Source organism: Quercus robur, chromosome 11 (assembly GCF_932294415.1).
Source record: "Quercus robur chromosome 11, dhQueRobu3.1, whole genome shotgun sequence".
Classification (NCBI taxonomy): domain Eukaryota; kingdom Viridiplantae; phylum Streptophyta; class Magnoliopsida; order Fagales; family Fagaceae; genus Quercus; species Quercus robur.
This window is the reverse complement of record NC_065544.1, coordinates 15,626,929-15,641,279: the sequence shown is the minus strand read 5'-3', so window position 1 is coordinate 15,641,279 and position 14,351 is coordinate 15,626,929. Positions and strand designations below refer to the sequence as shown.

At 34.5% G+C, this 14,351-nt stretch overlaps 2 protein-coding genes across 4 annotated transcripts; one reads left to right on the top strand and one right to left on the bottom strand.

Annotated features, from left to right (window-relative positions):
• The first annotated feature begins 987 nt into the window (after positions 1–987).
• Positions 988–13,870, top strand: LOC126705450 (pentatricopeptide repeat-containing protein At1g05600-like). Of its 3 annotated transcripts, XM_050404476.1 has the most exons (4): positions 989–1,225; positions 5,505–7,026; positions 11,178–11,343; positions 13,689–13,870. In XM_050404476.1, the coding sequence occupies exons 2-3, from the start codon at positions 5,557–5,559 to the stop codon at positions 11,199–11,201; spliced, it is 1,494 nt and encodes a 497-aa protein (XP_050260433.1). In that variant the 5' UTR covers positions 989–1,225; positions 5,505–5,556; the 3' UTR covers positions 11,202–11,343; positions 13,689–13,870. The 3 variants fall into 3 exon arrangements, with proteins under 3 accessions (XP_050260432.1, XP_050260433.1, XP_050260431.1); XM_050404475.1 differs by lacking the exons at positions 11,178–11,343; positions 13,689–13,870 and adding an exon at positions 7,477–7,912 and having other exon boundaries at positions 988–1,225; positions 5,502–7,026; XM_050404474.1 differs by lacking the exons at positions 11,178–11,343; positions 13,689–13,870 and adding an exon at positions 7,477–7,912 and having other exon boundaries at positions 991–1,225.
• Positions 12,020–13,320, bottom strand: LOC126704760 (ankyrin repeat-containing protein NPR4-like). The gene is made up of 2 exons (XM_050403771.1): positions 12,922–13,320; positions 12,020–12,851 (listed from the first exon to the last, which is right to left on the bottom strand). Exons 1-2 carry the CDS (start codon positions 13,318–13,320, stop codon positions 12,060–12,062), a joined length of 1,191 nt encoding a protein of 396 aa, XP_050259728.1. The 3' UTR covers positions 12,020–12,059.
• Positions 13,871–14,351: the final 481 nt, after the last annotated feature.

Sequence of the window (14,351 nt, the reverse complement as noted above, 5' to 3'; positions counted from 1 at the left end):
TCTTTAAAATTTTTTATAAGGATATTATTAGGTATAAAATGTAAATTTTCCATTTTATTTTATTGTGAAGCATTTATTTATTTATTTATTTTACAATTCATTTATTTTAGACTCTTTGGTTTTTGAACTTAATAACTTACTTGGATGAATATTTATAATGTGGTCCTATATTTGATTCTAAAATTAAGAAATAAAATTCTTTAAGAATAAATAATTTAGGACACATAACGTAAAATTAGAATTCTAATTTGGAATTTTAATTTGAGTTTCTCTCAACTTCACCTATTATTATATATAGATATAGATTGGAGGCATTAATTTGCCCTTGACTATATATATTGGAGGCATTAATTTAACCTATAATGGTAGTAGATAATTATTATAAACTTCTGGGTAGAACTCATCTTTGAAATGAGTCAAAGTTAACAACCAAATGTTCTACTCTAGTTAGTATGTTAAATCACATAGGAAAAAAAGATAGGATGATGCTTTTTATTAATTGGTAACAAGTACAGTAGATTAAAAATCCATTATATAGTTTCTCCAAAAAAAAAAAAAAATCATTATATAATATATATATATATATATATATATATATATATATATATATAAAGAAAAAGTTGAAATGGGAAGAGTGGGATGAATAGTGGAGGTTTAAATAAAAACCTGGAAAATGAAAATAAGTACGAGTGAAAAAATAGGTCAATCCAAACCCAACTTACTAAATGATAGGTTAGGTTGATTCTCACCATTCTCAGTTATTTTCAATCATACTCTCAAAATATTCTCTCTTTGATTCTTACATTCTCAGTTATTTTATTTTTATTTTTATTTTTCACTCTTCTTAATTTTTCTCTTTCTCGAGTCAATAAAGGGCCAATCTTCCTCATGTTTTCACATACAATTATTCAGCCAAAAAAAAAAACCAAAAATCATTAATTAAAAAAAAAAAAAAGAGAGAGTAGAAAACCGGACCAGACCGTCCTCCTAAACCAGGTTCTTCTCTAATAAATCACTAGCAAATTTGTAGAGGACCCGGAAATTTTCCGGGTCGGATCATTATGTTTTTCTCGAATATTTAGTAAAAGAATACAATCCACAGTCTGTCTGGACTCTGGTCTCACTGCAGTTCTTTGCAGGGAATACGTCACAGTTTTGTGGCGTGAGTGGGTGACCCATTCTTCGCATTTCTCTCTCTTCCTCACTTCACTCCTTCACAGTTTCGGTAAGTTGTTATGCTCACTTTTTATTTATTTATTTGAATATGGTATGGCGCCTTTGATTTTTGGGAACTTGGGTTTTGAAAACTATGATTCATTCATTTTGTTCTTTCTTTTTGCTGAATTTATTTGTGATTTAGGAATATGTTCTGCTTTATGAATAGGGCAGTGCTTTTGTTTGTGTGTTTTAGGTTATGACTTGTGATTTCATCTTTTTATTTTGCTTTAGATTAAGTTGGTACAGTGTGAATCTAGGAAAACTTTTGTTTGTTTGTATTTAATGAATCAAGTGAGATATTATATCATGATAAGCTCTATATAAGAAAATACACAGTAGCAATTCTCTCTGACAAAAAAAAAATCTTCCAATTGAATGTCCTTGCAATTCTCTGAATACATTTGTGGTAGATAGCAGCAGCCCACGCTTCAACTTATCAATACCCACTTGAGAACTTAATCCCAAGAACATGCTAATTGGTGAAACTGACACAAATGCATAAGGTTGCTCTGAATTTTATGTGTGAAAGAACACTCGAAGAACAAATGATCACGACTCTGTTTAAAGTTTCTATAGAAAAAGAATATGATATCACCCTCATTTCCCTGTTTAAGAGTGTTTAGGAGTACAAAGAGGGTGCCAAAACAATTTATCCCCATTTACTATCTCATGTTTAACTTGAATTTTATTCTGAGCATAAGAACATGAGAGCATACTTGAGTTAGAGGGGATCCAGTGAACATAATCAACACATGCTATTCTAGCTTGGGGATAGATCAAGTTATCTTCTTGAAGAGTACTTGAGACTTTAGCATCAAAACTATACACTGCTTCAAATACCAATCTGAATACAAACTTTGGAAATGAAGCACCTTTAGAATTCCAGTTACCATGACAAAGTACAGTTCTTACTCCATTACCAATAGGATGGCTAAATGAAGGTTTAACCATGTCTCTAAGCTTTAGTATCTTCCTCCAACCCCATGAGCAACTTTTGGGTATGTGGACATACCAAAAGCTTTTGCCTTGTAAGAGGTAGGTGTGCACCCATGTGACCCACAGGGAACCTGCATCTATAAAGAGATCCCATATATGCTTATTGCTTAGTAATATCAACCCTATTCCAGTCCTGGAGCTTTTTAAGCCCCAATCCTCCTGATCTAGGAGAGAAGTCCACATCTCATGTTACTCTGACTCTAGGGACCATAGAATGAGCACCTGTCCACAAAAATCTGTTGAAGCACCTTTTGATCTCTTTGAACACTTTAACTAGAAGAATGAAGATATTAGTCTATTAAACTTGTATACTCCCTGCAAAAGAAAGTTTTCTGGCACACAAGGAATTTATTCTAGCTGAAATCTTTGCAATTATAGGCTTGCAGTGACTACAAGACAGTTTTCCAGATATCAAATGCTAGCCTAAATATCTAAGATGCAGTTGGGCTTCAACAAACTGCAAGCAAACTTTGTACCTTCAAATTCCCCACTAAAGAAGATTTCATTCTTGCCAGTATTGGCTTGAAGACATGAAAGAATTTTGAATTTGTTGAGCACATTTTTAGTGATGCTAACAGAGCCTAGGTCAGCACTAGTAAAGATGATCTTATTATCACCAAAACATAAAATGGTTAATTGGAGCTTTTCACATCTAGGATGAAACTTGAAGCCTACTGCTTTTATAGCTCTAGACATCATGAGCTTCCTAAAGCCTCCATAGCAATAACAAACAAATAGGGGGACAAAGGATCAGGCCATCTCCATCCTTTGCCACCCTTGAAATACCCCACAAGACTATCGTTAAAGACAACAGAGAACTTAGGTGAAGTGATGCAAACCTCAACTCGATGCACCAATTTTCAGGAATAATACAGGCAGACAAGCACCTCAGAAAAAGGTTCCAGTCCACCCAGTCATCAGCCTTCATTAGGTCTACTTTAATAGCTCATCTACCTGGTCCCTCTTTTTTATGATAGCAGTTCACCAATTCCTGAGCCTGCAAGAGAATGTCTCTGCCATGCTATGACCTGGAATAAGCTGCCTGAACAAGACTAATGACACTAATAAGCCAACTTTAATGTGTTAGCTAATTTTTTTGTACACTTGTTGTTGATGTTGCAGCAAGAGATGCATTCTAGAAGGATTTGGGACCTTAGGGACCATGGGTATAGTGTGGAATTAACCTCACAAAATAGTTTACCTGAGGAAAAGGAGTTGACAGCAGCAAGCATATCCTCTCTATTGTTTTCCATGCATGCTTGAAAAAATGAGCAGAATAGCTTCCTGGACTGAGGGCTTTGTCCCGTTTCATTGAAAATATAGACTACTTGATTTCATCAACAGTAACATCCCTTTGAAGCACTTGCTTTTTATGCTTAGGAATACTATCTAGTATGAGCTGTGAAAGGCTCTCCAATTTTCTTTCATCTGTCCTTGCAGGATACCCAAGCAGTTTGTGGTAGAAACTAATAGCCAACTCTTGAACTATGAGGATCCTCCACTCTCATTCTTTTTTAGTCATATAAGCACCTAATTTGATTTTTTGCATTCCTAACTTTCAGAATTCCGTGGAAGTATGCTGTTTTGGGCCCAGCAGTACTTAAACCTATGAAACAATGAAGCTTCTCCTTATCTTTCTGTAATAGTGCCTGCTGACCTGGGAGGAGAAGTCTTCTTTGTACATCCTCTAGATCCTCTCTAGCTTTTTGGACTTTTAATGGAAGACCACCAAAAAATTTCTGGTTCAATTTCTTCAGCTCAACATTAAGCAACTTCATCTTCCCACACAATCTAAACATGGGAACACCATTAATTTCTTTGCTCCAAACAGCTCTAGTTATTTGCTTATGCTCCCTATTCCCTACTCCCTTAGTTGCTGCTTCCTTTTTGGTGCAAGAAACTTAGGATGATCTGTCTAGAAATCAAAGAACTTGAATGGCTTGGTGCCATAACTGATGACATTAAAAGCAGAAACATAGTCTGAAACAACTGGCAAAATGAATCCAACCCCGGTATGGGGAAGACAGTCAAACCAATAACAATTAAAAAACACTCTTTAACATCCTGTCTAGAAAGTGATCATGCTTCCTTTTTGGACCAAGTGTATAGTGCATCAATGTAAGGATGATATCTAACACTTCTAGCTCCTGAAATCCTTGACAAAACTCATCCTCAAACAAAGAGGATTTCTAACCCCAAATCTCTCCCCCGCACCCCTTACATGGTTTAAAATCACCACCAAGCACCCAGGGCTTCTTACACACAAGACATTTCAGGTTACATAAATCAGATCATAATAGGCTTCTAGTATCTCCATTATTGGAGCCATAAATGAAAGAAGCAGAAAAAGACTGCCTCTTAACTATAGTGATTTCACAATGAAATACTTGATGAGAGCTATGGACAAATTATAACTCAATAGTATCACGATTCCAACAAAACCAGATCTGCCTAGCTCATGGAAATCATAATTGTTAATGAATCCCCAATTAGGAACAATGCAATCTTTAATACATAAAGCCTTCTCAGCCTTAACCATTTCAACGGCACAAAAAACTAACAGAAGCTATCACTTCCTTCTGTTTATGCAATTATGCTTTGTACTTGAAAGATTAATTACACTTGTCTAATATTATTTTGCTTGTTTTAGATTTATTGTTGACTATGTTTCTTATAAAAGTTGTGAAATTTTGTTTAAAAATTATTAAAATTTCTAAAAATATTTTTAGTTATCTTTGCTATTAATCCAAATTTATTTTATTTATTATTAATTTAATTAATAATTAACTTAGTTTTGATGTCATCCCAGTTTAAATAACCTTTTTAGACTGGTTGTTTGGTCTGGTTTTAAAACATTGGCACCTGAGCCAAAGGAAGCAAAAGAAGTGGCATGTGAGTTTCTATAACATATAACAGAATAAAACAACATGGTAAATCTACTAAGGTTACCCAAATGCCTGCAATTATGTCAGAGTCAAGTGCTCTTAGGCTCCAAGAGGCTTATGTGCTTAAGTGCGCCCCAACACAGCCAATATATAAAGACTTAAAGACTCTGCGTGTTGGTGGTTCAATTTTTTCCAAAGCAAGAGTTGGCCTAACATAGCATTTCAATATAAGTGAACTCATACAAGGAATCCTTATTATTTATTTACACAAAGAATGCAATCACAAGCCTACGCACAATACAGGCCTGGGATTCACTTTTGAGTTTTGGCTTTTTTATATATTATGTGTTCATTGCTAATTTATTTGCTTATATTTGAGGATTAATTTTTCAAATGATGTAGCAGATGTTGGAGTTATGATTGAGTAGGTGTAGCAGATGTTAAAAGTTAAAACACTATGACTGTGAGATGGCCAAGACTTTTGACACCGACACACCTTTCTCAAATTATTCGGAACCAGAAAAACCCATTAACAGCACTTCAAATCTTCAAGGAAGCCAAATACAAGTACCCCAGTTACTGTCATAATGGTCCAGTCTATGCCACCATCATTGGCATCCTTGGAAATGCTGGTCAGATTTGTGAGATGAAAGAGGTGATTGATTGGATGAATGAGGACTCATGTGAATGCAAGGATTCTGTCTTTGTTAATGCAATCAAAACCTATGCAAGAGCTGGATTGCTAGATGAAGCAATCTCTCTTTTTAAAAGAATTCCTCAGTTCAACTGCGTGAATAAGACAGAATCTTTCAATACCCTGTTGCAGATATTGGTCAATGAATCTAAGCTTGAAGCTGCTCATCATTTGTTCTTAGAGAGCTCTTATGGGTGGGAAGTGAAGTCTCGAATTAGATCTTTGAACTTGCTCATGGATGCTCTGTGCCAGAGGGGTCGTTCTGATCTTGCATTGCAAATCTTCTTAGAGATGAATTATCAAGGTTGCTATCCAAATAAGGAAAGCTATCGGATTCTAATGAAAGGATTGTGTAAAGACGGGAGGATGAATGAGGCCACACATTTGTTGTATTCAATGTTTTGGAGGATCTCTCAGAAGGGTAGTGGTGAGGATATTGTAGTCTATAGAACCTTGTTATATGCTTTATGTGATAATCGGCAAGTTGAAAAGGCTGTGGAAATTCTTGGTAAGATTTTAAGGAAGGGGCTGAAGGCTCCTAAGCGCTGTTTCCAGCATCTTGATCTCAGTCAGTGTAGTAGTGGTGAAGATATAGAAGGCACCAAATGCTTGATTAATGAGGCCTTGATCAGAGGTGGGATTCCCAGTTTGGCTAGTTATAGTGCTATGGCTATTGATCTTTACAATGAAGGTAAGATTAGTGAAGCTAACAAAGTTATCATTCAAATGAAAGAAAGAGGATTTAGGCCAACAAACATAATTTTTGAAGCCAAGGTTGCAGCATTGTGTAGGGGAGGGAATGTTGATGAGGCAGTGAAGGTAATTGAAGAGGAAATGGAGGGAAATTGTTTACCAAATGTAATGGCATATACTATTGTGCTGAAAGGATTGTGTAATGAGAGGAAATCAGTGCTTGCTGTTGGGTATTTGAAGAATATGGCTAAGAAATTGGGTTGCAATGCAGACAAGGAAACTTACAGCATTGTAATTGATGGGTTATGTTGTGAAAGTAGATATCTTGAAGCAAGTCACGTGTTGCAGGAGATGTTAATAAAATCATATTGGCCTTGTGTTGATACTTATAATAGACTTATCAGGGGTCTTTGCTCTGTGGGCAGGCAATACGAAGCTCTTTTGTGGTTGGAGGAGATGATTAGCCAGGGTATGAAGCCAGAACTTTCTGTATGGAACTCGTTGGCAGCTTCTGTATGTTCCAACATGGCTGACATTGAGGTGTGCTCTCAGACATTTAATTAGATTATTAGATTCTGGTTGTTCATGTTGGAGAAGTCATAATGGTGTAACCATTTTTATAGCCATATTTTTCTTTCTCAATTGCGTGGTATCTGAACATAATGAGGAAGATTTTTCAGTTGAGAGATGCACAATCTGAAAAAATCATTTTTCATGAATAGAATTTGTCACACTGATATCTATTTTAGGCAGAAACTATTCACAGGCGTATTTTAGACAAATTTGATAGAAAGTTATTACTTAAAATTTGCACGAGTCGTCAAACTCCTTTGGAAAAAATGGGATTCATCCAATGCTGGAGGTCTTAGGTTTTGGATCTCTGCCATTGCATTGCCAAAATAATAATAATATTAATAATAGTGATTATTATTATTTTATTTTGATAAGTAACAATTTTTTTTTATTTTTTTTTATTTTTTATAAAAACAGATACCAAGTATATCGGGAGTGTACTCATGATGAAGTTCAATCAAACTCTCAAACTACAGTGCTCGAACGTATCTAAAAGAGTAAAACAAGGAGAAGAATGAAAAGCAACACTCCAATCTAACAAGATACAAAAGAAAGGCTTTAACTTCAAGGATAGACCGTTTGCATCCTCAGAACTTTTGGCATTCTGTTCTTGCCAAAGACACCACAAGATACAATGCGGCATAGCCTTCCAAAAGGCTATATTTCTATGCCTTCGAAGGGTGAGTTTGGTTCAGTTTTTTGTAAAAGTGTATAATGAAAAAGTGGAGTTTTGTTAAAAGTGCATAATGAAAAAGTGGAGTTTCAAAAAGCCCAGTATTTGGTAAAAGTTGTTAAAAAGTGCATAATGAAAAAGCTGAGTGTTTGGTCAGCACTTATAAAAGTGGCAGTTTGAGGGATAAATTACCAAAAAGGACAATGTGTATATAGGGGAATTTATTTCATACTTTTTTTTAAAAAAATTTTTATGTGAGTTTGTTTCATACTTAAATCAACTATTTCATTATATTTAAATCAATTTTTCTCTTTCTAAAAAAATTATTATTTTTTTACCAATATTAGCTAATAATAACCTACCACTTAAGATTTATTAAGAAAGTATTGTGATAAAAATTGATACTGATTTTAATTTTAACATACTATTAAAATTATTTTTTTCTCACTAATATTAACTAATAATAGCCTACCTTAAAATTTATTGTGGAAATATTGTGATAACGTTTTTTTTTTTTTTTTTTTCTCTCTTTTTTTCTCTCCACACACGTGGCTCTCCTTACTTTTTTTTTTTTTCCTCTCTTTTTTTCTCCTCCGCACACGTACCCACACTCTTTTTTTTTTTTTCCTCCTTTCCTCTTTAATTCATTTCATACCACTTCCTCTTAAGTCCAGAACGTTCCACCACAGCTCTCCTTTTTTTTTTTTTTTTTTTTCCTCTTAGCACTTCAAAACGAATGGAGGATTTTTTTTTTTCTCCTCAGTCCTTTTCTTTCCAGAATTTTTTTTCCTTCGTTCGTTCCACAGTGAGCTGAACCAAACTCACCCAACTCATCCAACTCCAGAGTAAATCTGTATCCTTTTCTTTGCAGAATTTTTTTTTCCGTCCTTTTCGTTCGTTCATTTTCTTGTCAGATCGGCTTCTATTCCAAAGATGGCGATGGCGGGGACTGTTTTGGTGCCGGTCACTTTGATGATTGCGTTCCCGACGTGTTCTAAGAGCCACCGGAACTCATCCGTCCTCTTGGAGAGACTCTTCAACTTCTTCTCCACCGGAACTCATCCACCGCAAGATGGGTACAAACTCCATTTGAAAGATTTTGCTACATTCTTTTTTTTTTTTTTTTTTTTTTTTTTTTTTTTTTGCATTTTAAGGAATCCTAATTTGCAAGGGATTGATTTTTTTTTTTTTTTTTTCCCCTTAGCTGATTTGGGAATTTGTTATAGATTTTTTTGTGTTTGGATTTGGAAATTTGTTGGGAGAGCAGAGAGATGAGATGAGAACTGATGATTTATCAAGAATAATTTTGTAACTTTTGGAAGAGCCCAACGGATCAAAATCAAAACGTGCATAAGTTTTTGTTTATGGACCTCCAGAGCTCCATAAACTCAAACGCGCGTTTCTTCACAAATATAAAACACAAATTTTTCCAAAAAGTTACGTTGTATACTTACCAAACACTATTTTTGGGCTGACTTTTTTGAAAACGCGTGTTTTGGGCTGAAAACACTGAAACAAACGGGCACCAAAAGAACCCTGCCAAGCTGTGAACATATCAATAATCCTCTTTGGCATAACCCATTAGAATCCAAATAAACAAAACCGTTGTCCACAGCTCATAGGCAATTGGACAATAAATATAAATACAAATATAAACATAGAGATTATAGATATGAGCAATTGTAAAGTTAGAATGAAATTGTGGAAGTAAAATGCATTTCACTCCAGAAGTTTGGGGTTGATTCTAAATTTGTCATTTGAGTTATTGTGGTTGTTAACCAAATAATAAATGAATACTTTCCATCATTTGTGAGACAGTGCGGCATCATTTTATCGAACGTGGTGTTTATGATTGATGTTTTGGTTCTTTCTTTGTTGAATTTAGATTTAAGAAGTGTTCTTTTGCATGTGAATGGGTGCTGCTTTTAAGAAAAGGGCCGTGCTGGTTTTTTTTTTTTTTTTTTTTTTGAGAATTTTGTAAGTTATGATCCGCTCTCTTTGTATTGCTTTAAATTTAAGCTCTTTGGTTGTTATTATTATTATTATTTTTTTTGTGATGTTACAATGTGAAACTCGGAATCCTGTTTCTTTATGAAACTATGCTTTTGTACTTGAAGGATTAATTACACTTATCCTATTAGTTTGCTTATTTATGATTTAGTATTATGGCTTCTTCTTTTTTTCTTTTTTTTCTTTTTCATCTTAAATCTCAATAAGTTTTGGCACCTAAGGGAAGTGACCTCTGCTTCATGAGGTTCAATTTTTTTCCTATATAAGTTGTGAAAGTATCTTTAAAGATTGTTTAAATTTCTTTAGGTATAGTTTTGGTCAACATGGCTAATTTTTACAAATTTATCCTATTTAAATTGTTATTAATTATTTGAACCCCATCCAACCTTAAAATCTTTTACCTTTGCAGTTTTTTGTTTGCTTTGGTTTTTAAAAAATTGACTCCCTAGCTAGTGGGGGTAAAGGAATTGGCTTGTGAGTTTGTATAACATATGGATTCATCCTTTATCTTTTTGCTTCTCTTATTTTTATTTGGTTCTTAAGAAGAAAAATAGGAACAAAGAATACAAACCTAAAAGCTAAAAGCCAAGACAAACAAGCGGAAATTAAATGATATCAGAAAAGGTAGTACCAAGTGCATAAGGCACCCATTTTTGCAAGGTTTGGGAGAGGTTATTGGTAGGAAACCATACCTCCCACCCTTTGTTTTTTTTGTTGAGGCTGACTCCCTAAAATCATATCAAAAAAAGGAGAAGATAAAATATAAGAGAGATTTTGGAAGGATTGGAAGAGTAAAATAAGCCAAGATATCTTGTCAATATCTGAAATTTTGGATACAATTTTTCGTGTGAATTGTCACTTCCATACATTTTTCTATACTTATTTCAGAGCTTATGAACGGAGAACTTTCTTTGGACTTAAATTTAAGTTAGCAATTATTATAATAGTCATATTTACTATTGGAATGCTTATGTCTTCTGTGAAGATTTTCTACTTCGTAAAATTGAAGCTTATACAAAACTAACACGTGCATATGGGCAGTCTGGTTAGGGGAAAACTATGCTGGTGTTAAATTACATTACTCACATCTTTCATGTGTTCTGTTAAGGCCTCTAAATGAATATTTTATTGAAGACAGCAGTGCTGTAGTTTTGCTTCTGTCTAATCTCATAATTTGACATTCATTTTTGCTTCTGCTTATATACATCTATATATGCCACATTCTTTGCTTATTCCTTACATTTTAGTTTTGCTTTTTTTTTTCCCTATTCTTCAGCCCTAACATGTCTGTCTTTAGCCAGTGATATGAAATGCTGTGTGATGTATATACTATACTTTCTCAATGTCATTTCTGTAGCAAATTTTGCATCAAATGTCAAGCCTAAAGTCAATTTCAAAATTTCAAATTCTGCTTCAATTTAATCTATATACACAGATTAACAATATCCCTGGAAGCTGACAAGGCACCACCGATTGTTGAAACTTCGGCTTTGACCTTTCCTATTTTGCATGTTGGATTGCACAATTAGCCTCTTCTTACATGGCAAAGTGTCAAATGCAAGACTCCAAACTCCATAAAGAAACTCCCTCAAACACTGCAGGTAATCTCAATTGCATGTCAAGTACAATCTTTGTCTTAATCCAATTGCATGAAGGGTCTTGGCTTTTGGTAAATAGTATACCTGATCGAAGTGGTTTTCAAAACAATTATTTTATGTTTCTTTAAAAAAAAGAAAAATGATAGTGTTTTAAAAAAAATTTTAATTTGTGAACCTCAAGGGAGGTTGGTGTAATGTGCCAAAAGAAAACTCACAAGTTGATTTTCTTTTTCCCTCTTGCTAAAGACTCTTCTCTTATGGCACCTAAGAAGAAGCCTTCATCATCTTCAAACCGTAAAACCTCCAATTATGCTAGAACCAAATGATCATCCCTCATTCTGTTAAAACAAAGAAGATGATTGTCCTCCAAGCTCGACAGATTGCAATTGAATGCAATGTTGGGATAACTTTGACAACCAACATCTTTAAACACATGAAGGACCACTACAAAGAAGATCCTTTGATGACAAAGATTTCAGAAAAAATTATGTTTGGTGCCCGCCTTTGTTTCTGAAACACATCTGAAAAGCTTAGGGAAATAAAAATCCACAAAAAATACAAATGAAATTTGATCAAGATGAATCAACGAAAAAAAAAAGATTAATGAAATTTTGATTAAGATTATCTGAATAGAATCTCAAGAAGTTTTTATTATTATGTACCAAACTGTGGTACTCTTGAAACATTAAAAGCGGATACATAGACAAAGAAACCTATTTTTACGGGGGTGAAAAAAGAAACCTAGACAAGAATGTTGAGCGGATGATATCAACCCAAAGTTGATAATGTAGCAAAACAAACAAAATAATTGGTACACCAGCTAAAGCAATTATAACAATTGGAAGCGATGTCATTTCACTTTTAAAGACTAAAAAGCAGGTGGCACTGAAGGCTACCACCATGCCTGCTATAGATATGAAGAGTGTGGTGAGTCCCAACACCAACTTTGATGGTAATGATAATAGGAAATCCATTTCTGTGAAACGTGATGTGAGAATTGACAAGAAAATTAATATTGAAGAAGAAGAAGAGAATAGTGCTATTGCATCTGATATGAAAAATACCCTAAACCAAATACTTTTCAAGAGAATAGGGGTGCCTGTGTCTTGACTGCTACCACCCGGTACAGTGAAAGCTGCAGCGAAAACCAGAGTCGTAATCAATGTTGCCACGATCATACAATTGTTTGCTGTATCCTTCATCCGCTTTTCACCTTCTCGTCGTAGATTTTTATGTTTCATTGTAAATAAATCCCCTGGTGTTAGCCCAGAACTCTTCAAGAGAATAGGGGTGCCTGTGTCTTGACTGCTACCACCCGGTACAGTGAAAGCTGCAGCGAAAACCACAGTCGTAATCAATGTTGCCACGATCATACAATTGTTTGCTGTATCCTTCATCCGCTTTTCACCTTCTCTCCGTAGATTTTTATGTTTCATTGGAAATAAATCCCCTGGTGTTAGCCCAGAACTCTTCATGTTCAGGTATGAAGATGGCACAATCTTTTCTTCCTCCTACAGTTTTCCAGATGTAAATTGATAAATGCAACCAGAAAAAAGAAATTGAAATTGAACAAACACTGACCTTAAACCACAACAACTCCCGTTGCATTTGAAGAGCTGCCCCTGATACAATATTAAGTCGACTTGAAGGTGCCAAATATCTGGCTAAGTGTAGGATATTTTCGTTTTTGTCATCAACATAGGTCAAAATTATTTCCTTGACTGCGGCAATCTCATATATTAGATTGAATACACTCTCTTGCCGATTTAAAACAGCAATGTGAAATAAACTTCGATTTTGATTGTCTGCTATCCATATGATATCAGGATAAGAGCTAATAAATATATTTAGGAATTCAGCATTCCCAAATTTTGCAGCATCAAAAAGTACAGTTGGAGAATCATATGAGGATAGTCTGTCTTGGAATGGTTGAACCTCTTTCGAGAGGCATTCAACCAATTGATAGGCCAAGGTCTTCATCAAAGCTTTCTTAACAGATTCCTCTGAACCCTATAATTTTTATTTTATTTTTTATTTTTTTGTGGGGGGGGGGGGGGGGGGGGGGGGGGGGGTAATCAATTCAAAGATCTTTTAGTAAAAGAAAAGTATATTAATTCTATAATCTATGAAGATGGAAACCTCAAATACATTATTTTTGCATCCATAACAAGATATTATATTGAGAGATATGTGTACTAATTTTGGACTTTGGTCGGAATGGTTTGTATTTGAATAACCCAATTCACTTTTAGTACATCTATTAAAGGATATCAAATAACACAACATCTAGTCCTATGAATGAAAAATCTGGTCCCATTATATTGAATTGATTGTTAAATCTTTTAAAGGATATTAGATGGAATACTGCTGGAAAGGTATGGGCTTGGAGTCATTTATGATGCTACTAGTCATGTTGAAGCTAAGCTCGTATTTGTGCTAAATGATAAAGTTTGGATTTGGAAGAGTGCAAGATCACATCAGTTGGTGGACATACAAAGTAAACTACATATGGTTGAAATAAAGGAAGATGTTGGGTTCTAAGACTTTAGGTTTAAATGTATTAGAACTTTAATTTATAATGTTGGCAAATCATGATCAAAACGTTTAGTCTTGTTTTAGACTTGTTCAAAGTGTGTTTATATGTAAAGTTGGAATCGAGTGTTCTGCAGGATTTACTATGTAAATCTGCCTGGCTCGATCAATCGAAAATTAGAGTCGATCGATCGAAGCTCTTGTAAATTGTTTTTTTGCAGAATTTTCTAACTCAGCCTAAGCCCGGTTTGATGTGTAAGGTTTTATATTTTGTCTTAAGTATAAAAGGGAAAACCTTAGCCACATTTTAAGGTTGCTCTTTATGCTGTGTGTGTAAATCTTTTGTGAGATCTAGAGATGTTTGCCTTCACATACACTTAGGGTTTCCAATCTCAAGATTGATGTCGAGAGCTTGGTGATCAATTCAGTTGCAGATTCAAGAGCTTAAAGATATACAAGCGGGAGTGCTTGTACTTGCT

Coding starts and splice junctions, on each gene's coding strand:
- LOC126705450 (XM_050404475.1), top strand. CDS start 5,557: ATGACTGTGAGATGGCCAAGACTTTTGACACCGACACACCTTTCTCAA. Junction 7,027..7,476: donor CCAACATGGCTGACATTGAG/GTGTGCTCTCAG, acceptor TTATAAAAACAG/ATACCAAGTATATCGGGAGT.
- LOC126704760 (XM_050403771.1), bottom strand. CDS start 13,320: ATGAAGACCTTGGCCTATCAATTGGTTGAATGCCTCTCGAAAGAGGTT. Junction 12,852..12,921: donor GGGAGTTGTTGTGGTTTAAG/GTCAGTGTTTGT, acceptor GGAAAACTGTAG/GAGGAAGAAAAGATTGTGCC.